Source organism: Heptranchias perlo, chromosome 1, assembly GCF_035084215.1.
Source record: "Heptranchias perlo isolate sHepPer1 chromosome 1, sHepPer1.hap1, whole genome shotgun sequence".
In the NCBI taxonomy this organism is placed as follows: Eukaryota; Metazoa; Chordata; class Chondrichthyes; order Hexanchiformes; family Hexanchidae; genus Heptranchias; species Heptranchias perlo.
Genome location: NC_090325.1, coordinates 36,069,169 through 36,091,954, shown reverse-complemented (window position 1 = coordinate 36,091,954; position 22,786 = coordinate 36,069,169). Strand labels below are relative to the sequence as shown.

General features: G+C 42.3%; 1 protein-coding gene across 1 annotated transcript in view; it reads left to right on the top strand.

The window, feature by feature from the left end:
* LOC137322458 (cingulin-like protein 1) overlaps positions 1–19,041 on the top strand; it is a 41,932-nt gene extending 22,891 nt beyond the window's left edge. The window contains exons 7-11 of the mRNA XM_067985739.1: positions 5,568–5,651; positions 12,526–12,629; positions 14,710–14,818; positions 17,013–17,176; positions 18,948–19,041. Coding sequence (XP_067841840.1) covers positions 5,568–5,651; positions 12,526–12,629; positions 14,710–14,818; positions 17,013–17,176; positions 18,948–19,041 — 555 coding nt within the window. The remainder of the gene's footprint in view (positions 1–5,567; positions 5,652–12,525; positions 12,630–14,709; positions 14,819–17,012; positions 17,177–18,947) is intronic.
* Positions 19,042–22,786: the final 3,745 nt, after the last annotated feature.

The window sequence follows — 22,786 nt, the reverse complement described above, 5'->3', positions numbered from 1 at the left end:
GTAAAGAAGGCATATGGGATACTTGCCTTTATTAGCCGAGGCATAGAATACAAGAGCAAGGAGGTTATGATGGAGCTGTATAAAACACTGGTTAGGCCACAGCTGGAGTACTGTGTGCAGTTCTGGTCGCCACACTACAGGAAGGATGTGATCGCTTTGGAGAGGGTGCAGAGGAGATTCACCAGGATGTTACCAGGGCTGGAGCGCTTCAGCTATGAAGAGAGACTGGGAAGATTGGGTTTGTTTTCCTTGGAGCAGAGGAGGCTGAGGGGGGACATGATTGAGGTGTACAAAATTATGAGGGGCACAGATAGGATGGATACTAAGGAGCTTTTTCCCTTCGTTGAGGGTTCTATAACAAGGGGACATAGATTCAAGGTAAAAGGCGGGAGGTTTAGAGGAGATTTGAGAAAGAACTTTTTCACCCAGAGGGTGGTTGGAGTCTGGAACTCACTGCCTGAAAGGGTTGTGGAGGCAGGAACCCTCACAACATTCAAGAAGCATTTGGATGAGCACTTGAAATGCCATAGCATACAAGGCTACGGACCAAATGCTGGAATATGGGATTAGAGTAGACAGGGCTTGATGGCCGGCGCGGACACGATGGGCCGAAGGGCCTCTATCCGTGCTGTATAACTCTATGACTCTATGACTCTAGTTCTGGTCTCACCTGCAAGTAGAAACATCTTCTCTACATCTACCCTATTAAATGCTTTCATAATCTTAAAGACTTCTATCAGGCCACCCCTCAGCCTTATTTTTTCAAGAGAAAAGAGCCCCAGCCTGTTCAATCGTTCCTGAGAGGTATAACCCCTCAGTTCTGGTATTATGCTAGTAAGTCTTTTTTGCACATTCTCCAATGCCTCTATATCCTTTTCAAAGTATGGAGACCAGAACTGTTCACAGTACTCCAAATGTGGTCTAACCAAGGTTCTATACAAGTTTAACATAACTTCTCTGCTTTTCAATTCTATCCTTCTGGAAATGAACCCCAGTGCTTGGTTTGCTTTTTTTATGGCCTTATTAACCTACATTACTAATTTTAATGATTTGTGTATCTGTGTCCCCAGATCCCTCTGCACCTCTATCCCATTTAGACTTTTATTGTCCGAGCAGTATGTGGCTCCCTTTTTCTTCCTACCAAAATGTAATACCTCACAATATATTGAAATTAATTTGCCAATTACACGCCCATTCTGCAAGTTTATTAATGTTTTCCTGTATTTAGTCGCAGTCCTCTTCAGTATTAGCTATACACCTCAATTTGATGTCGTCTGCAAATTTTGAAATTGTACTTCTGATTCCCCAGTCCAAATCGTTTATGTAAATGGTGAACAACAGAGGTCTCAGCACCAATCCTTGTGGAACACCACTTCCCACCTTTTGCCAGTTTGAGTAACTATCTTTAACCCCTAATCTGTTTTGTAGCCAGCTTGATGTCCATCCCACCACTTGTTCCCTGACTCCACATGCTCTGAACTTGGTCATGAGTCTACTATGTGGTGCCTTATAGAAGGCCTATTGAAAATCCAAATATATTACACCTACTGCATTACCTTTGTCTATCCTTTCTGTTACTTCTTCAAAGAATTCAATAAAGTTGGTCAAGCATGACCTTCCCTTTTGAAATCTGTGCTGATTATTCTTTATTATATTTTCGGTTTCTAGATGTTTCTCAATTACATCTTTGAGTAAGGATTCCATTATCTTTCCTACCACTGATGTTAAGCTAATTGGTCTATAATTCCCTGGACTGGTTGTATCTCCCTTTTTAAATATAATAATATTAGATGCCCACCAGTCCTCTGGCACTATTCCCTGTTCTAATGAATTTTTATATATGTGTAATAGTGCCTCTGCTATCTTTACCCTAACTTCTTTTATTATGCGCAGATGCAATCCATCCGGACCAGGGGTTTTATCCTCTCTAAGTTTGATTAGTTTATCAATTATCTCCCCCCTTTCTATCTTAAATGTCTTTATATCTTTTTTGATTTCTTCTAATGTCATGCCCACCATGTTAGTCACCCTAGCAAATACTGAGGCAAAGTAATTATATAATATTTCTGCCATTTCACTGTCATTGCCTGTGAGTTTATCATGTGTATCCCTTAGTGGCCCTATCCCTATCCTGATTTTTCTTTTGTTATCAACCTTTAGCAATTGATGCATTAAAACACCCAGATCTCTTTCTTACACCACTGGCTTTAATTCTTTTCCCTGTCGGGTGCATGTATGTTTAGCATTTGGCCCGTCCACGTGCATAACACTACATTTTTCTAAGTTAAGTTTTCTAAGTTCTGGTCTATCTTATATTTATGGCTCCTAGTTCTGGTCTCACCTGCAAGTGGAAACATCTTCTCTATGTTTATCCTATCAAACCCTTTTATAATCTTAAAGACCTCCATCAGGCCACTCCTCAGTCTTCTCTTTTCCAGAGGAAAGAGCCCATGTCTGTTCAATCTTTCCTGATAGGTTTAACCTCTCAGTCCTCGTATTATCCGAGTAAATCTTTTTTGCACATTCTCAAGTGCCTCTATATCCTTTTAATAATATGGAGACCAGAACTGTTCACAGTACTCCAAGTGTGGTCTAATCAAGATTCTATACAAGTTTATCATTACTTCTCTGCTTTTCAATTCTATCCCTTTGGAAATGAGCCCCAATGCTTTGTTTGCTTTTTTTATGGCCTTATTAAGCTACATCGCCACTTTTAGTGATTTTGTATCTGTACCCCCAGATCCCTCTGCTCCTCCACCCCATTTAGACTCTTATTATCCAAGCAGTATGTGGCTCCTTTATTCTTCCTACCAAAATGTAATACCTCACGATATATTGAAATTAATTTGCCATTTACACGCCCATTCTGCAAGTTTATTAATGCCTTCCTGTATTTTTTCGCAGTCCTCTTCGGTATTAACCATATCCCCCATTAGATGTTGTCTGCAAATTTTGAAATTGTATTTCCGATTCTGGAGTCCAAATCGTTTATGTAAATGGTGAACAACAATGGTTTCAAAAACAACACTTTCCATCTTTTGCCAGTTTGAGTAACTATGTTTAACCCCTACTCTCTGTTTTCTGTTTCACAGCCAGCTTGCTATCCATTCTGCTACTTATCCCCTGACTCCACATGCTCTGACCTTAGTCATGAGTCTAACTTATCGAAGGCCTTTTGAAAATCCAAATATATTACACCTACTGCATTACCCTTGCATATCCTTTCTGTTACTTGTTTAAAGAATTTAATAAGGTTGGTCGAGCATGACCTTTCCTTTTGAAATCCGTGTTGTATATTCTTTATTATATTTTCGGTTTCTAGAGTAAGGATTCCATTATCTTTCCTACCACCAACATTAAGTTAATTGGTCTATAGGTTCCTGGACTGGCTCTATCGCCCTTTTTAAATATAGAAATAACATTAGCTGTCCGCCAGTCCTCTGGCACTATTCCCTGTTCTAATGATTTTTTATATATATGTAATCATGCCTCTACTATCTCCTCCCTAACTTCTTTTATATGCCCAGATGCAATCCATCCAGACCAGGGGTTTTATCCTCTCTAAGTTTGATTAGTTTATTAATTTTCTATCTTAAATGTTTTTACATCTTTTTTGATCTCTTCTTCCAATGTCATGCCCACCATGTTAGTCTCCCTGGTAAATACTGAGGCAAAATAATTATTTAATATTTCTGCCATTTCACTGTCATTGCCTGTAAGTTTATCATGCGTATCCCTTAGTGGCCCTATCCCTATCCTGATTTTTCTTTTGTTAGCAACCTTTAGCGATTGATGCATTAAAACACCTCTTTCTTACACCACTGGCTTTAATTCTTTTCCCTGTCGGGTGTATGTATGTTTAGCATTTGGCCCGCCCATGTGCATAGCACTACATTTTTCTAAGTTTAACATCATTTGCCAAACACAGGCCCAATCCCCAGAACATCTAGATTTGCTTGTAGTAGTTGAGCATCCACTACAAGAGTGCTAACTAATATCTTGGTATCGTCCACAAACTTGCGGATCATTCCCCCAACACCCACAACTAAATCATTAATGATAATAGTAAATAGCAAAGGCCCTAACACCGATCCCTGCAGGTTACCACTGGCAACCAGTCTCCAACCAGCTCCAAATGCATTGACAACTATTATCTGCCAATTCAGCCAGTTTACCAATTATTCCACAAGATTCTACCTTGTTGAGAAGCCTCTTATGCGGTACCTTATTAAAAGCTTTCTGAAAGTCCAGGTAGACAATGTCCACCGGGTAACCCTCATCCACTAGCCTGGTGACTTCTTCAAAAAAAAATCAATCAAATTGGCAAGACATAACATTCTTTTCCAGAATCCAAGTTAGTTGTCCCTGATATGTCTTTCTGTATCTAAGGGGTCATATAGTGCATCCCTAATGATTCCTTTGAGCATCTTACCAATTACTGATGTCAAGCTAATGGGCCTATAGTTACTCAGTTCTGCCTTATCCCATTTTTTAAAAATTGGAACTACGTTAACCTCCTTCCAGTCGAAGGGAACATCCCCAACTCCAGCGAGCTATTAAAGATAGCATAGCACCTGGCTTTTTTTATGTCGCTACAAATGCCATTCAACATAAAGTTTCTGCCTCTAACAATTTTTTTTACAAGTCTCCCTGTTCTTTGCTTCTGTCTCTTTCTGTACACATCTCACTGAGCCACAAAGCATTTGTGTCAAAGAAGCCAAGTGAATGACCTCTTCCTGGCCTCCTTCACCTATGGCACTTTTCAGCAGCCTGCTGATGAGGCCTCTGTGGGGAGGTGCAGAGTGAAGGTCAGAAGCTCCCCCTACGGTGAATGGTGAAGTGAAGGGTTGAAGCTGTGTGCCTGCAGATTAGTGCTTCAATGTACTGTGGTACTGTATCACCACACTGACAAAATAGGGGCACAAAGCCAGGTCACCTAATCATAGGAAGGAAACTGTTCTTAAGAGGGTGGTAGTGACTGTGGTCCTTTGAAGATGATGATCCTTTTTGTAAAGAGAATTAATCTTGATCAGTGTCGAAAGCAACCAAGAATATTTGAGTATCTGTTGGATTTTAAGTTATCTTGCAAAATCAGGGTTGAGGTGATATTTGATGCACATCCCGAGTTGCCCTGAGGACATTGTGTGGGACTAGAGCCAGATGTAGGCCAGCTAGGTAGGGTGGGTAGGGCCCTATCCTGAAGGACATTTGTGAACCAGTTGCATTTGATTTTTACAACAATCTGGCATTCACAAATTAACTTACGATGGTAGGATTTAAACCCGCGGTCTCTGGGTTACTAGTCCAGTACTATACCCACTAAGCTATGTAGCCTGTTAATGACAGGAGTGCAATTTTGATATCGGAGGAGCTTTGCAGCCAAAATGATACAGCAATGGGGTATGAAGCTGAAACAAGTCATTGCCACAGTCACTGTAATGTTCTGCCATGTTGACTTATTGATTGTTAAATGACCGTCTCTATTGTTGATACCCTATGCGTGAAATACCTTCTGAGATACTTATGTTGTGGTCGGATGAATAATGTTAATTTAATTTTCTTTACAGATCAAACAGTTACAGAACAAACTAATAGAGGAACAGACAGCCCAAGGGGAACTGAAGTGTTGGAAAGCATCTTTGGAGAGACAGGTACTGTCCGAAAGGTCCAACCAATCATATAGGATTATAGGAATCGTATAGGATTAGAGGAACGGTGGATTATGGGAAAACAAAGAATAAAGTGATGTTCGGGTCAGTAACTAACGGGCAGCAGAGGTTTCAATTAGTTGCAAACAAGATTTAAATTAACAGTCTTCAAGTGAGATCAGAGATTAAAACTAATTTTTTCTCTTAGAAGTTAGGGATAAATTTTACGATTTAGTGCCTAGTGTCTAGCTTCACGTGATGGGAGTGCATATTGGGAATTTGGGTGTGACCGTCAGCACGCCTGATTTATCCTCTGTATAATTTTCTCTCTGTTAAAATTACTTTGAATGGATGGAAATTTATACGGACCGCAAATCGGGCACGCAAATTACCAACAGGTTTGTGTTCTATTAATTTCCCCGAAATCTGTCTAATCACAAACAGTTGATTCGTAAAACAGTGATTCGTAATGTTCTAAAAACTGCTTAATCTTCATGCAGCATCACTTCCACGTATTTTTTGATTCTCCTATGCTGTTGTCTTAGTAAATACTTCTCCGGGTCAGCTGTAAGCCCAGTAAGCTGATTCCTCTGTAATTATTGCATTCGCTCTTGTCTTCTTTTTTTGACGATTGGTATTATTGTTGCCTTTCCCCAATCTTCAGGTACTTGCTTTTCTTTACGAATTTTGTTAAACAGCCTTTGCAATACTTTCACAGAATGTCCCTCACCCACCTGCAACAACTCTGCAGTTAATATTATCAATACCAGGAGGCTTGTTCTTTTTCAAACTATCAATAAAGTATCAGTCGTGGCAGCACTCTTGCCTCTGAGTCAGAAGAGTGTGGGTTCAAGCCCCCACCAGAGACTTGAGTGCAAACATTTAGGCTGCAAAGTAAGTTTGTAATTCTTTTTTAGTTCCCTTGTGGGCCAGGAAGAGCTTCCCTCACCCCGCCCATCCCTTGATGAAGGTTCCTCTCCTGGAGCCCTCTGATGGACTTATCTTTGCTGGGGACCATTCCCGCAGTCTCCTGCCACTAGAATTCTCGCTCTCGCCCGCCGGCCAGGTAATGATTCCTGACTGGTTCGGGCGGGAGTCAAATCATGCATATGTAAATGTGGCCCAAGAGCTACATTCTCTCTGGACCTCAGCATGCGAGCCTATCACTCCCCTTGATTCTTTAATGAGTCCTGGTGTTTCAAGTCGAGCCCTTCAATTTATGTTGATTTCAAATAAAGATAATTGGTCCAAACATGGACAAAAGAGCTGAATTCCAGAGGTGAGCTGAGAGTGACTGCCCTTGACATCAAGGCAGCATTCGACCGAGTGTGGCACCAAGGAGCCCGAGTAAAATTGAAGTCCATGGGAATCAGGGGGAAAACTCTCCAGTGGCTGGAATCCGACCGAGCACAAAGGAAGATGGTAGTGGTTGGAGGCCAATCATCTCAGCCCCAGGACATTGCTGCAGGAGTTCCTCAGGGCAGTGTCCTAGGCCCAACCATCTTCAGCTGCTTCATCAATGACCTTCCCTCCATCATAAGGTCAGAAATGGGGATGTTCGCTGATGATTGCACAGTGTTCAGTTCCATTCGCAAACCCTCAAATAATGAAGCAGTCCGAACCCACATGCAGCAAGACCTGGACAGCATCCAGGCTTGAGCTCATAAGTGGCAAGTAACATTCGTGCCAGACAAGTGCCAGGCAATGACCATCTCCAACAGGAGAGAGTCTAACCACCTGCCCTTGACATTCAATGGCATTACCATCACCGAATCCCCCACCATCAATATCCTGGGGGTCACCATTGACCAGAAACTTAACTGGACCAGCCACATAAATATTGTGGCTGCAAGAATAGGTCAGAGGCTGGGTATTCTGCGGCGAGTGACTCACCTCCTGACTCCCCGAAGCCTTTCCACCATCTACAAGGCACAAGTCAGGAGTGTGATGGAATACTCTCCACTTGCCTGCTTGATTGGCACTCCATCCACTACCCTAAACATTCACTCCCTTCACCACTGGCGCACAGTGGCTGCAGTGTATACCATCCACAGGATGCACTGCAGCAACTCACCAAGGCTTCTTCGACAGCACCTCCCCAACCCGCGACCTCTGCCACCTAGAAGGACAAGGGCAGCAGGCACATGGGAACAACACCACCTGCACGTTCCCCTCCAAGTCACACACCATCGCGACTTGACAATATATCGCCGTTCCTTCATCGTCGCTGGGTCAAAATTCTGGAACTCCCATCCTAACAGCACTATGGGAGAACCTTCACCACACGGACTGCAGAGGTTCAAGAAGGCGGCTCACCACCACCTTCTCAACGGCAATTAGGGATGGGCAATAAATGCCGGCCTCGCCAGCGACGCCTACATCCCGTGAACGAATAAAAAAAAAGCCAAAGTGCTAGTCAAATTGGTTTAAATTTATTGGACTTTTTCAGATTGGAATTAGTAGTTAGGGATTAGGTGTTGGTGCTGGGTCCACTATTGTTCTCAGTACATGTAGATGATTTGGACTTAGACATGGGGCACTTTTTATATATTTGTTCTCAGGAAACTTACAACACTGGCAAGGCCACATTTATTGCCCATCCTTCATTGCCTAGGGACATTAAGAGTCAACCATGTACTGTGGAACTGGTGTCTCATGTATGCCAGACCTGGTAGGAGTGGCAGCTCCCTTCCCTGAAAGACATTAGTAAACCAGTTGGGTTTTTATATGGTTATTTTATCTGGCCACAAATGGTAAATTTAATTTCCCAACTTACCTTAGTGGGATTTGAACTTACAATGCCAGGTGCACAGCATCATGAACATGGATGCAGTGCAGGAAGAAGTTCAATGCTTTGACATGAGTGGTCAAGGTGAGTGAGGTCAACTGTCAAGTGGCATCTTCTATCAACTACACCACGCACTACACCCCCATCACCCACATACCAATAAACTCTTCCCTTCAGTACTCAACTCTTCCAATCAGATGCTTCCTCTCACCCTTACGCATTACCACTATTTCAAGCCGCCCACCCACAACTCACAGGCCACACACACTGGCAGCTATTCAACCATGACAGGCACATCACCCAGACACACGTCCCGCTTTCTTGCAGGAGAAGGTGGCGCATATCAAGAGGCAGCAAGTGGCATTTAGCCCCTCAAGCCTGTTCCACCATTCATTGAGATCCATAGTGGTCCTATAACCTAACTCCATATACCTGCCTTAGCCCTATATCCCTTAATACCCTTGGTTTACAGAAAACTAATAATCTCAGATTTAACATTCACAATTAGAATCATAGAATCATAGAAGTTTACAACATGGAAACAGGCCCTTCGGCCCAACCTGTCCATGTCGCCCAGTTTATACCACTAAGCTAGTCCCAATTGCCTGCACTTGGCCCATATCCCTCTATACTCATCTTACCCATGTAACTGTCCAAATGCATTTTAAAAGACAAAATTGTACCCGCCTCTACTACTGCCTCTGGCAGCTCGTTCCAGACACTCACCACCCTTTGAGTGAAAAAATTGCCCCTCTGGACCCTTTTTTATCTCTCCCCTCTCACCTTAAATCTATGCCCCCTCGTTATAGACTCCCCTACCTTTGGCTATCTACCTTATCTATGCCCCTCATTATTTTATAGACTTCTATAAGATCACCCCTAAACCTCCTACTCTCCAGGGAAAAAAGTCTCAGTCTATCCAACCTCTCCCTATAAGTCAAACCATCAAGTCCCGGTAGCATCCTAGTAAATCTTTTCTGCACTCTTTCTAGTTTAATAATATCCTTTCTATAATAGGGTGACCAGAACTGTAAACAGTATTCCAAGTGTGGCCTTACTAATGTCTTGTACAACTTCAGTAAGACATCCCAACTCCTGTATTCAATGTTCTGACCAATGAAACCAAGCATGCTGAATGCTTTCTTCACCACCCTATCCACCTGTGATTCCACTTTCAAGGAGCTATGAACCTGTACTCCTAGATCTCTTTGTTCTATAACTCTCCCCAACGCCCTACCATTAACGGAGTAGGTTCTGGCCCGATTCGATCTACCAAAATGCATCACCTCACATTTATCTAAATTAAACTCCATCTGCCATTCATTGGCCCACTGGCCCAATTTATCAAGATCCCGTTGCAATCCTAGATAACCTTCTTCACTGTCCACAATGCCACCAATCTTGGTGTCATCTGCAAACTTACTAACCATGCCTCCTAAATTTTCATCCAAATCATTAATATAAATAACAAATAACAGCGGACCCAGCACCGATCCCTGAGGCACACCGCTGGTCACAGGCCTCCAGTTTGAAACACAACCCTCTACAACCACCCTCTGTCTTCTGTCAATCCAATTGAGCTAGCATCAACTGCCGTCTGCAGAAGAGCGTTCCCAACATCTCCCACCCTTTGTGTGTGGAAGCATTTCCTAATTTCTCTCCTGCATGTCCTGGCTCTAAATGTTAGGCTATGTCCCCGGGTCCTGGTATTGAAGTCCAGGAGACCTCCAAAAACAGTTGCAAATGTCTCGGCAGCCAGAATCAATAATCCATCCACTAACCTGTAAATCCTGCAAATCCTGCATGGTCCCTTTAAATAGCGCTGGTGGGGGGGGGTCCTCCAGGCACTCGAAGACATGTTCAGATGGTCGGGGTTAAGAATGTGCGTTGAGTTGAGCGTTAAGTCCCAAAATGGTGTCTATCACTTTAAATCATTGTTGCACACTAATTGTATCCATTTTCTCCCTACTTTACATGATTCCAGCGTTTGTTATATGTTCCTGCGCTAACTCCTATACCAAGGTAGTGTCTGGTGCACGTCATGCAGGAAATGTGCGTGCGCATCCAAGACGCCATCTTGGATGTCGGAGAGGCCGCGTAGCACCGAAACAACGGGCGCTACACGGCCCAATTTAGCGCCCGAAGTATTATAGTTACAAGGAGAGACTTGAGATGCTGGGGCTATTTCCTCTGGGGCAGATTTATTAGAGGTTTTAAAATTCTGCAGGGTTTTGATGGAGTTAATAGGGAAAGACTTTGTTCATCTTTTCCAGGATCAGGAAAAGTGTGTAATGAAGAATTTAGGGGTGAAGAGCGGGCAAAAATAATACAAATCAGTAGCTTTGGAAACAAACCAAAGTAAATTCTAATGTTTTAATGTAAGACACGTTATGGAGCAACACATGGCCAATCATGTGATGTCTTGGCAGTTTGGATTTTGAGCACCAAATCAAAACAGTTATCATATTTTTTATATAGAGAAACCAAGGTGAAGGGCCAAAGCACATAGTGTAGGACACCACCAGGGTTTGGCCTATATCTGACTCCAGTCCCATACCAGCGTGGTTGACTCTTAACTGCCCTCTGAAGTGGCCTAATAAGCCACTCAGTTGTCTCAAACTGCTATTCAAGAAGAAGGCCCACCAGCACCTTCTCTAGGAATGGGCAATAAATGCCTGTGACATCAAGGCCCACCAGCACCTTCTCTAGGAATGGGCAATAAATGCCTGTGACATCAAGGCCCACCAGCACCTTCTCTAGGAATGGGCAATAAATGCCTGTGACATCAAGGCCCACCAGCACCTTCTCTAGGAATGGGCAATAAATGCCTGCGACATCAAGGCCCACCAGCACCTTCTCTAGGAATGGGCAATAAATGCCTGCGACATCAAGGCCCACCAGCACCTTCTCTAGGAATGGGCAATAAATGCCTGCGACATCAAGGCCCTTAGAATGAATTTTTAAAAAGCATAATAATAAACATTGAGGTAAATCAGGAAGTAGTGACACACAAATCACTGAAAGTTGTTATGCAGGTTAATAAGGCCATTAAAAAAGCAAACGAACCACAGGGGTTTATTTATAGAGGGATAGAATTGAAAAACAGAGAAGTTATGTTAAACTTGTATCGAACCTTGATTAGACAACACTTCTGTTCTCAGTTCTGGTCTCCTTATTATAAAAAGGATATAGAGGCTCTGGAGGAGGTGCAAAAAAGATTCACAAGGATGATACCAGAATTGAGAGGATATACTTATCAGGAAAGGCTGAACCTGCTGGGGCTCTTTTCTCTACAAAAGAGAAGGCTGAGGGATGACTTGATAGAGGTCGTTAAGATAATGAAAAGGTTTGATAGGGTAGATGTGGAGAAGATGTTTCCACTTATGGGGGAGACCAAAACTAGGGGCCATAAATATAAGATAGTCACTAATAAATCCAATAGGGAATTCAGGAGAAACTTCTTTACCCAAAGAGTGGTAAGAATGTGGAACTCGCTACCACAAGGATTAGTTGAGGTGACTAACATAGATGCATTTAAGGGGAAGCTAGATAAGAACATGAGGGAGAAAGGAATAGAAGGATATGCAGATAGGGTTAGATGAAATGGGGTAGCAGGAGGCTCATGTGGAGCATAAATGCCGGCATCGACCAGTTGGGCTAAATGGCCTGTTTCTGTGCTGTAGACTATGTAATTCTGTATAATTCTATGTAAGCTTGGGTTTCAGAAACCTGAATATTGTAGGCAGTATGAAAAAAACTGAGGGAAGGCAAGGAGTTTTAAGGGGCTCAGAAAGAATAAAAAAAGCAAAGGAGAAGCAATTACTTATGAAATTTTGATACCACCCTGAACAAGAATTTGTTAGTGCCGGAACTTTGGAACACTTGCGTTGAGAAGAAATGTTGATAATCATTTGAAAAAAAGTTATATTCAATCTCAAACAGTACAAGACATATACAACAGATGGTGCTGTTGACCAAAATACTTATCATGCTCCAGCTGCATTGCAGTCATCAGATTCACTTATATTTCAGTATTTTGTAAAGTAATTTTTCCTGTTTGTTCATTTAATGTTTCTGAATTGCCCTTAGAATAAAGAACTTCGCCTTCAGGTAAAGAAGCTGGAGAACTCGAGACAATGCTCATGGGAGATGAGGCTCTTGGAGCTGGAGGACCATCTACACAAGGAGCAAAAGTACTTCATTTATTTTTCAGTTTGTTTGTTTTCATGGGCTTCTGAAAAAGACACAGCGATTAAATGGTGTACAAGAGCTCACTACATCCTCACTGTGTGAAATCAGGACTCATTGCACAGTCTCCTGCTGTAACAAGTGCTGTGGTTGGGCTCTGACTAACCTATAGACTTGATACCACACACTATATGTTATGAAAGATTGAAATTGCTTATCGTTATATTTGAATTTATTATAAACACAGATAGGAAATTGGGTAACTTTAACTACCGGCTTAAACTAAATATTTATTGGATACATTTTACAACTCAGCCCTCCATGCGGAGCTTCACGTGACAGGAAGACACATAACATTTGGTCACGGATATCCGCGTGCTTGATGTGTGATCTATGTAATGTTCCATCCATTAAAATTAATGGTTGAAAATCATAACATTGATCCTTACATACTCTTTTTACACCATTATAAAATATTCAGATTAAGGTTTAATAAATACAGCAACAATTTCTAAACTACTTCTGATGTAAACCAATATTAAACCCATCTTATAACTAACAATCACATTTGCCATTCACTTTGATTATCTAGAATTTTCAATTTCTAGCCATGTAAAGTTCCTCCTTTACCTCTTATTCTTTGATATAGAATGATACAGCACAGAAGGAGGCCATTTGGCCTATTGTGCCAATGCTGGCTCTTTGAAAGAGCTGTCCAATTAGTCCCACTCCCCTGCTCTTTCCACATAGCCCTGCAAAATTTTCCTTTTCAAGTATTTATCCAATTCCTTTTTGAAAGTTACTGTTGTATCTGTTCCACCACCTTTCAGGCAGTGCATTCCAGATCATAACAACTCACTGCTTAAAGGCATTTCTCCTCACCTCTTCTGTGGTTCTTTTGCCAATTACCTTAAACCTGTGTCCTTGGTTACCAACCCTCTTGCCAGTGGAAATAGTTTCTCCTTATTTATTGTATCAAAACCCTTAAATTTTCTTCTTCTGAATTGTCTCACAATATTTCCCTTTCTTTCTGGTTCAAGTGTTTGCTACTGTTTTCAGCCTTACATTTTGTATTTTATCTCTTTCTTGATTCCTACTTATAGAATCTTCTTTCTATTAGTTTAATCCATGTATATCTTCAGTTTCTCCTGCTTCCCTGAAAAATGTTTTGGTCTTGTCACTTAGCCATTCTGCTAATTTCATCTTCTTTTCCATCTGTTCACCTGCATCTTCTCTTTCCAACTGAATTCATTACGTCTCCCCTCACCACCACCCAAACACTCCCTGACTTATCCTTTTATGCTTCTCCACTGTGCTGTAAATTGTGTTTACAGCTTAGTTACAGTAATTATGTGCTGTATTGAGATCCCTTCGAATTGTCCAGCATTTGTGTTGGTTACCTGATTGGTTTGAACAGACATCGACTGGATTTCAGAGGATGGTAAAAGAATAAAGAAAGAACTTGCATTTATATAGTGCATTTCACAACCTCAGGACATCCCAAAGTGCTTCACAGCCAATTGAGTACTTTTGGAGTGTAGTCACAGTTGTAATATAGGAACTGGTAGGAGCCTTGTCTCCATTCTATCCAATACTCCACTAATATCAAGAACTTGCCAATTGGAGTTGGTCCACGTTTAATGGCCAATAGTGAGATTAGAATCCAGATTATCATTTAATGTGATGCAATAATAACAAACAACAACAACTTGCATTTATATAGCGCCTCTAACATAGTAAAACATCCCAAGGCACTTCACAGGAGCGTTATCAAACAAAATTTGTCACCGAGCCACATAAGGAGATATTAGGACAGGTGACCAAAATCTTGGTCAGAGGTGGGTTTTAAAGAGCGTCTTAAAGGAGGAGAGAGAGGTAGAGAGGCAGAGAGGTTTAGGGAGGGAATTCCAGAGCTTAGGGCCTAGGCAGCTGGATTCTAAATGTTCCCTTACTTCTAGTGGAGCGATGAAAATCGAGGATGCGCAAGAGGCCAATAAGGTGACATATTGCACTTCCTAAGCCCCAGCTAGTTTATTATTGATTGTTTTCGGAGGAGTGAGGTGATTTTAATCTGTTGTGCCCTAGGGAGAAAGCTGTGCTGCTGGCCCTTGTTCACAAGATGGAGAAGAAAGTGCAGGAGCTGACACAGGAAATCGATGAAGATCGCCAGCAGTTTGAGGAGGACAGGAATCAGGTATCACACTGGACTATTAAACAGCCTCTGTAACAAAAAACAACAGTGACTCTGAAATTCCACCTGAATTTATAACCTATGTTTCTTTCAGAGGCCCTGCCAACCAGTTGCGCATTTCCAATGTTTTTAATATTACACCGTCTGTTTATTATACAAATGTAGGAACTACAAGGGCAGGTTGCATAAATTTGGCTTGTGTTCCTTTGAGTATAGAAGATTGAGGGGTGATCTGGCTGTTTTGTTTTTCCTATTTGCTCCCTCCAACTTTCTCCGCTCTACCAAAGCAGTCTTTCCCAAATTCTTCCCCCTCCCCCCACCCCCCGCCCCGGAAGGTGCAGACTCACGTTGCAATATTCCTGGGATGAGAGGATTGTCCTATGAGGCGAGGTTGAGTAAAATGGGTCTATACTCTCTGGAGTTTAGAAGAATGAGAGGTGATCTCATTGAAACGTATAAGATCCTGAGGGAGCTTGACAGGGTAGATGCTGAGAGGTTGTTTCCACTAGCTGGAGAGTCTATAACTAGGGGGCATAGTCTCAGGATAAGGGGTCGGCCATTTAAGACTGAGATGAGGAGGAATTTCTTCACTCAGAGGGTTTTGAATCTTTGGAATTCTCTACCCCAGAGGGCTGTGGTTGCTGAATCATTGAATATATTCAAGGGTGAGATCGATAGATTTTTGGACTCTAAGGGAATCAAGGGATATGGGGATCGGGCGGGAAAGTGGAGTTGAGGTCGAAGATCAGCCATGATCTTATTGAATAGCGGAGCAGGCTTGAGGGGCCGTGTGGCCTACTCCTGCTCCTATTTCTTATGTTCCTATGTTCATAATATAGTTACACAGGCCCAGGCTGCCCTCTGGTACTTTGCCCAAGTGTGCATTTTTAATGTGTAAGCCTAGCCAATGAATGCTGGCAGGCTATTTAATCACCGGGACTATCTTAACCCTGTCCAATCCTGTTCACTCGCAACATCCACTCACTCACAGCTGGAGTCACTGGATAGCAGTCAGCAGCTTGAACCCTCGCTGCTTTTGCCCCTCGTTATCAAAGTAGAAGTTGGGAAACATTTAGGACCCAGTGGCCATAAATTTTGATATTCAAGTTAGTCATGAGGGTAGAAAGCAACAGGAAGCCAATCAAAAAGCTAAATTTAAAAAGAAATTGGAGGAGAGAGATCCAGATTTCTACTGCCCTTTGTGTGAAAAAGTGCTTCCTGATTTCGCTCCTGAAAGGCCGAGTTCTAATTTTAAGATTATGCCCCCTTGTTCTTGATTTCTCCACCAGAGGAAATAATTTCTCCGTATCTACCCTATCAAATCCTTTTAACATTTTAAACACCTCGATCAGATCACCCCTCAATCTTCTAAACTCAAGGGAACACAAGCCAAGTTTATGCAACCTGCCCTCATAATTTAGGTTTCTAACCCCTGGTATTATTCTGGTGAATCTGCGCTGTACTCCCTCCAAGGCCAATGTTTCCTTCCTGAAGTGCGGTGCCCAAAACTAAATGAAGTACTCCAGATGGGGTCTGACCAAGGCTTTGTACAGCTGAAGCATCACTTCCTCCCCTTTGTATTCCAGCCTTGAGATAAAGGCCAACATTCCATTAGCTTTTTTGATTGATTTTTATACCTGTTTATAAGCTTTAAATGATTTGTCTATTTTGACTCCCCAATCTCTTTGCTCCTCTACATTTCCTAGTTTCTTACCATTTAGAAAATACACTGATTTATCTTTCTTGGGTCCTTAGGAGATGACCTCACACTTTGAACCCCATTTGCCATAGTTTTGCCCACTCACTTAATCTGTCTAAGCCGCTTTGCAGCTTCCTGCTCCCATCTGTAATACTTACGGTCCCTCCTAACTTAACTCCCCAAGTGCAACAAAGAGGAAAATCTACCCTGTCATCTTGCCTCACAACAAAGAAGTTGTGACTGTTGAAAATCTATTCTTCCAAAGTGAGCAGTACTCCTGATTCTTAGGCAATACATGGGATGTTTCTGATCTCTTCTGTGGAGTACTGATACAGTGTGGTCAGAGAGAAGGCTTTAGTTCGTATGGATGTTAAAAAATAAAAATTGCAAAAGGTAAAAATCTGAAATTAAAAAATAGGAAATGCAGCATTTTCTGTCTGATGAAATGTGCGATATCCTCTAATTCCTTATGGTTGTTTTTTGAATTGTCTCTTACAGCTTTTTTTGCGTATAAAGACTCTCAAACAGCAATTGATTGAAAGTGATGAAGAGATCGATCAGCTTGGTGCTCATTACAGACAAAATCAAAGAGAGTTTCAGGAACAGGAGGAGTTCACCGAACAGCTCAGAATGCAAATCTCCAATTTACAGAAACAGCTCAAGTGAGGCAGTCATGGAATGATTCACGTTATCAAATTAATACTTTAGCATTTTCAGTAACTGATCATAAATCTACACGTTGATAAATTAATTAGGATGAAACTATTGATTTAATTTTCAATCTGACAGGATTAATTCCACCCTCTAACTCACTACATTATACTCGTTCCTTTTTGCTTTCTTCCTTCCTTAGTTTGGAGTATTAAAAGGGAAGGAAAAGCTGGGGAATGCTTTCAGTATAAAGCAGTGCCCAGCTGGACTTGCTTTTCCAGGTTTGGCACTTCTCGATTCACCTGTGTGTTGGCATGAAGTTCTGACATTTACACAGAAATGAATAGAGCTGCTGTAGGATGCAGATGGCAACCTCTTATCATATGGCATTGGAGTGCCACCAGATCTGTGTGGAGACCCAAGGCCTAGCAATTCAGGCACTCCCACTTTTGGGCGGGTGGGGATTTATATCCCCACGCCTCAGTGGTGAGGCCTGAGGGGTGCCCAATATTGGGCCTTGGGCCTCATTTTCATCAAGCTGGCAAGCTGCTAGAGAGTAGCAGGTGGCTTGTTGGTGAATTGTGATTGAAGATCAGGCCGTTGCTGGCATCGCAGCGGCCCTCAGGTAAGTTAGGAAGGAAGATGACGGGTCGGGAGGGAGCAGTGGTGATCAGAGAGGGGGTGGTGAAGTGACGGTGATCGGAGTGGAGGGTGGCAGGGGGAAAGGAACTGCCATATAATAAAGGGTTGCCATTTGCATCCTACTCCCCCGCCCACCCCGGCACCACATTCAGTTAAGTATATTTTTAAAACTTACCTTGTTGATTGCAGCCTAAGAGGCGGGCCCTTTAAGAACCATCTGTTGGCCACATGTATGCCTGGTTTTCCTGAATGCGCTGGCAATGGTGCCGGCTGCCTTAGGGCAAATCTTGCAGTGGGGGCCTCAAGCAGGCATTAGGCCCGTTATTTGCACATGAAAATGTCCTAACGCATGTATCAGTCATGAGCACTGTTCGCCGAATATTTTGGCCTTTACCAAAATGGCGGGTGATGCATTTCCGGCTCATAATGATTGTGCACTACCTGTGCCATATTGGCGGCTTAGGAGGCCTCTTAGCACCCAAAAAACTTCCAGGCCTGAAACTAGATGTTCAATGTAGTTAAAACGAATGACTGAAATGAAAGTATCTTCTATTAGGTAGTGGACACTTCACTTTTTAGTCCCAAAATTCTTCCCCTTTTAGCCCCCACTTTTCCTGAAGTTGACAATTTGTGCTGTGGGACTGTTCCAAGGGCTCCAACAACCGCCTGGAACTGCAACCAAATTGCCACTTGGCCTGTGCTAGTCTCGATAGCAAGTGTTGGGGGGGTGGGGAGGGGGAATGGGGGAGGAACACCTCAAACTGTTTACAACGTGAGGTAACAAATAGCAACTAGTGGAAATCTTCTCCTGTTCCACTGCTGTAACTTTGGCAGAGGTTCAACAGAAACCCCATTTAAATGAGGTTCCCGTCGAACTCCCACCAAAGTTACAGTGACGGAGTGGGAGAAACCCCAAGGAAGTTAACCCCCTTTGAATTTTTAACCAGCCTGGCTCAGTTCCCACAGCCATCAAAAACCTGAAAAATGTAATTCTGGCCGTCCAGAGGCCCATTTCTCTGATTAGCTAAAATTAATGTTTTCACTCACAGGCTCACTGATGTTTGGAAATGTGAGTGTTAGCAACTGCCACTCTCCAATTGAACAAATCACAGGTTTCTAATGTACTCTTTTGATTCCTAGGTGTAAAGAAGTTGATTTTGTGACGGAGATGTTGGAAAGGATGAACCTGAAGATAAGTCTGGAAAATACCTTGGAAGAGGATGAGGAAGTGTAAGAGGGCCATTATTTGATCTATAGGGCCGATGTTACAAAATCATGATCCCAAAACGGAGCCTGACCCACTGCGAGCACAGATCAGGAAATTGCAGGCACTCTTCCCACTATTTTCCACCCAATAAAATGTAGAAATGAGGTGATCAAGATTTTATTTTTCTGCGAAAAAAAATCAAATTTATGTTATGGTGAAATATTCCAAATGACTTTCAACTGAGGCTCTTCTTAACCTTTATATATGGAATATAAATAAGATCCTGGTGTGCCTTATAGAATTTAAACCATCTGAGAAATGAACCTGGACTTTACAGCTTTGAGAGGTTACGTGAGGGATAATTTCTTGCCATTGCACTCCCAGCGGGCGAGGTCCCTCACTGGGTGGTCGTTGCAGAGATTTGAGTGCATTCCACTTAAATAAATGGTCAGAAAATCATGAGCCCTACCCTCCCAGCGGGTGAGGCTCCTCAACAGGGATGCAAAGCTGGAAAATTCCCCCCATGGTGCCAAGCACACGACGTTATTGGAACTATTTGGCTTCAACCAAATTTTTCATATGTCGCGGATCTTATGAATTTTTTAATGTTTCCTGGCTGAAATGAATAAAGTATCACACTTCAGGGATGTAGAATTTATTAAAGGGGATATAGTCATTGCACAATTTCTCAGCTCAACAGCTATTGAAAGGTTAATGCAAGTGTGTATTGTGGATTTGTATTTAAACAATTGTCATAAACTGTGCTCTTTTATTTAATCGTGAAGAGGAATTCATGGAAAAAGCTGACTGAAGTTTCTAAATAATCGGACTTACTGGTTTGTTAATGTGATTTAAGAAGTAGAGAGAGTGATGAAAAGGTGTGAGTGTTCACCAGCACTGAGCATTAGGTAGCAATCTCATTAATAGGATTCTGAGATACCAGAAACCAAGAGAGAAAAGCTTCTGTGAACCCTATAATAAGACTTCCAGCCTCGTAATCACTCTATTGTATCCATTACTTCTCTGGCTTTCGCTCTGCTGCTGCTGCTCTGTGTTTAGGTGGACATCAACAGCCAGGATCTGCATGTGGCAGGTGTGCGATGATATCCACATGGAAAGATGAAGGATTGCAACACAATCAGTGTAAAATTTCTCTAATTGAATAGCAGAAAATAAGTTAGTCAACATAAATTATATATTTTATTAGAAAGAAAAAAAATGACTTGCATTTTCACCATATGAAATAAAATTATTTATGTCACACATGGTCATATATGGTTTGCATGAATCTCATTTGGATGAACCAATAACATTTTGCTTTTTTAAAAAAGCTGAACCTAGAAATTCCATGGCACTGTTGGTGCTGGCACAAGTGCGTCAGGATGAGGATTTCTGCCCGTCACTGTGACCCGCCAGAGAACCCATCTCAGGTCCTGGAGATGGTATCATTAGAATATTCATGGTGCTTAGAGTGGCACAACAGGGGCGCCTGCCCTGCTGAGGCACACCGCTGGAATTCCACACAAAGCGTCTGAGACCAAGGGATGTTCCCTAAGAAGGCCCCAAAAGTAATAAGTGCAGAGGGATTGATTGTCTTAACGAAGTGGTCCCATTACTCCCTCCAGCCCTGAATTTAATAATAAAAATTCACCTATCTCTTTGGCCCGATTCAGGCCTCAGGCTCTGCATTTTGGAGGTCCCTCCTGAGCCGTACTTGCTGCAGCAATATTTCATCTTACCCTGAAAGTGGGGTGCCTTGTTGCTGCCACCACTACCCCCAGACCTGGTCTTCAGCTGCTGCCCCAGTATTACCAGTCACCATTCCAGTATTTGCATCGTTCTGTAAGTGTCGGCAGGCTGTTTGAGCATGGGCATCATCACAGCTGAACCCGATCCTTTCCTTACTTAAAGTTCACACATGCACTTTAGAGCAATCGTGGACCACTGGATAGCAATCATAAGTGGGAACTCTGGCTGATTTCCCCCCTCTGAATCAAATTGCAGAGCGCTCATAACTGCTGCTATGGGTGAAATCACCTCACTCAGCAGAAACCAATCATCAAACCTGGACCTTCCTGATAAGGGGAGTTATTTTTGCATTTAAACTGATCCTCCCATTCATAGGTTCAGGTTGATTTCCCTCTCTTAACTGATTTTCAGCCTTGACAGGATTTCATCATCTGTCAGATGGAGTTCTTCATTATGATGGAGCACTCTTTATTTGTGGGAGGAAAGATGAATGGGATCTCATTACCCAGTATTAAAGCACAAACGCCCATGGCTGATCACAAAGGGGTATTGATGGTGGCCAAGAGGCTTCAGTCCACATCAACCAAAAGGAAGTGCAAGGCTAGAAGATCCATTTATGTACACTATAGATATGTACCACATGTAACATATAACATATGATAACAATGTGTATGTAATGTATAGAACTACCTCCTGCTGTCAAACAGTTTCATTATAAAAAGTAATTTTTCTTATCAGGAAAGGCTGAACTGGCTGGGGCTCTTTTCTTTAGAAGAGAGAAGGCTGAGGGGTGACCTGATAGAGGTATTTAAGATAATGAAAAGGTTTGATAGGGTAGACAGAGAAAATGTTTCCAGTTGCAGGGGAGTCCAAAATTAGAGGTCATAAATATAAGATAGTCACTAATAAATCCATTAGGGAATTCAGGAGAAACTTCTTCACCCAAGGAGTGGTGAGAATGTGGAACATGCTACCACAAGGAGTAGTTGAGGCAAATGGCAGAGAGGCGTTTAAGGGGAAGCTAGAAAAGCACGAGGGAGAAAGGAATAGAAGGATATGCTAATAGGGTTAGATGAAGTAGGGAGGGAGGAGGCTCGTGTGGAGCATAAATGCTGGCATAGACTAGTTGGGCTGAATTTCTGTTCAGCCTGTTCAACCTTACCTGATAAGGAAAATTACTTTTTATTACGAAGCTCTTTGACAGCAGGAGGTAGACTACACACTACATACACATTGTTAACATATGCTATATGTTATATGTGCTACATATAGTGTAAATTTATGTGCTGCAGACTTGGTGTAACCCGATGTAATTTTTAAAAAAAAGGTATGCAGAGAGGTGAGATGTAATACAATACAAAAAAAACAAGTGACCAGTTACTGTGTGGCATATACAGAGCACACATTGCTGAGCAGTGATTTACCAAACATACTGAAAATGGTAACCCATAGACCCAATGCACAAGTTTCAGCAAAAGCTCAGAGATGAGGTCAGGGGAGTGGAGAAACTGGTGGCACAGTGGCACTGTGCACTGGACCACCAACAGAGGGCACCACAGAGCAATGAGACAGGTTTATGCCGGAAGAGCCACACGACTGAGTTCCTCTTCTCCTGATAATCTACATCCCAGAGTACTAAAGGAAGTGGCCCTTGAAATAGTGGATGCATTGGTGATCATCTTCCAAAATTCTATAGACTCTCTGGAACAGTTCTTACAGATTGGAGGGTGGCAAAAGTAACCCCACTATTTAAAAAAGGAGGGAGAGAAAAAACAGGGAATTACAGACCAGTTAGCCTAACATCAATAGTGAGGAAAATGCTAGAGTCTGTTAAAAAAGATGTGATAACAGAACACTTGGAGGGCATTAACGGGATTGGACAAAGTCAACATGGGTTTATGAAAGGGAAATCATGCTTAACAAATCTACTGGAGTTTTTTGAGGATGTAACTTGTAGAATAGATAGGGGAGAACCAGTGGATGTGGTGTATTTGGATTTTCAGAAGGCTTTTGATAAGGTCCC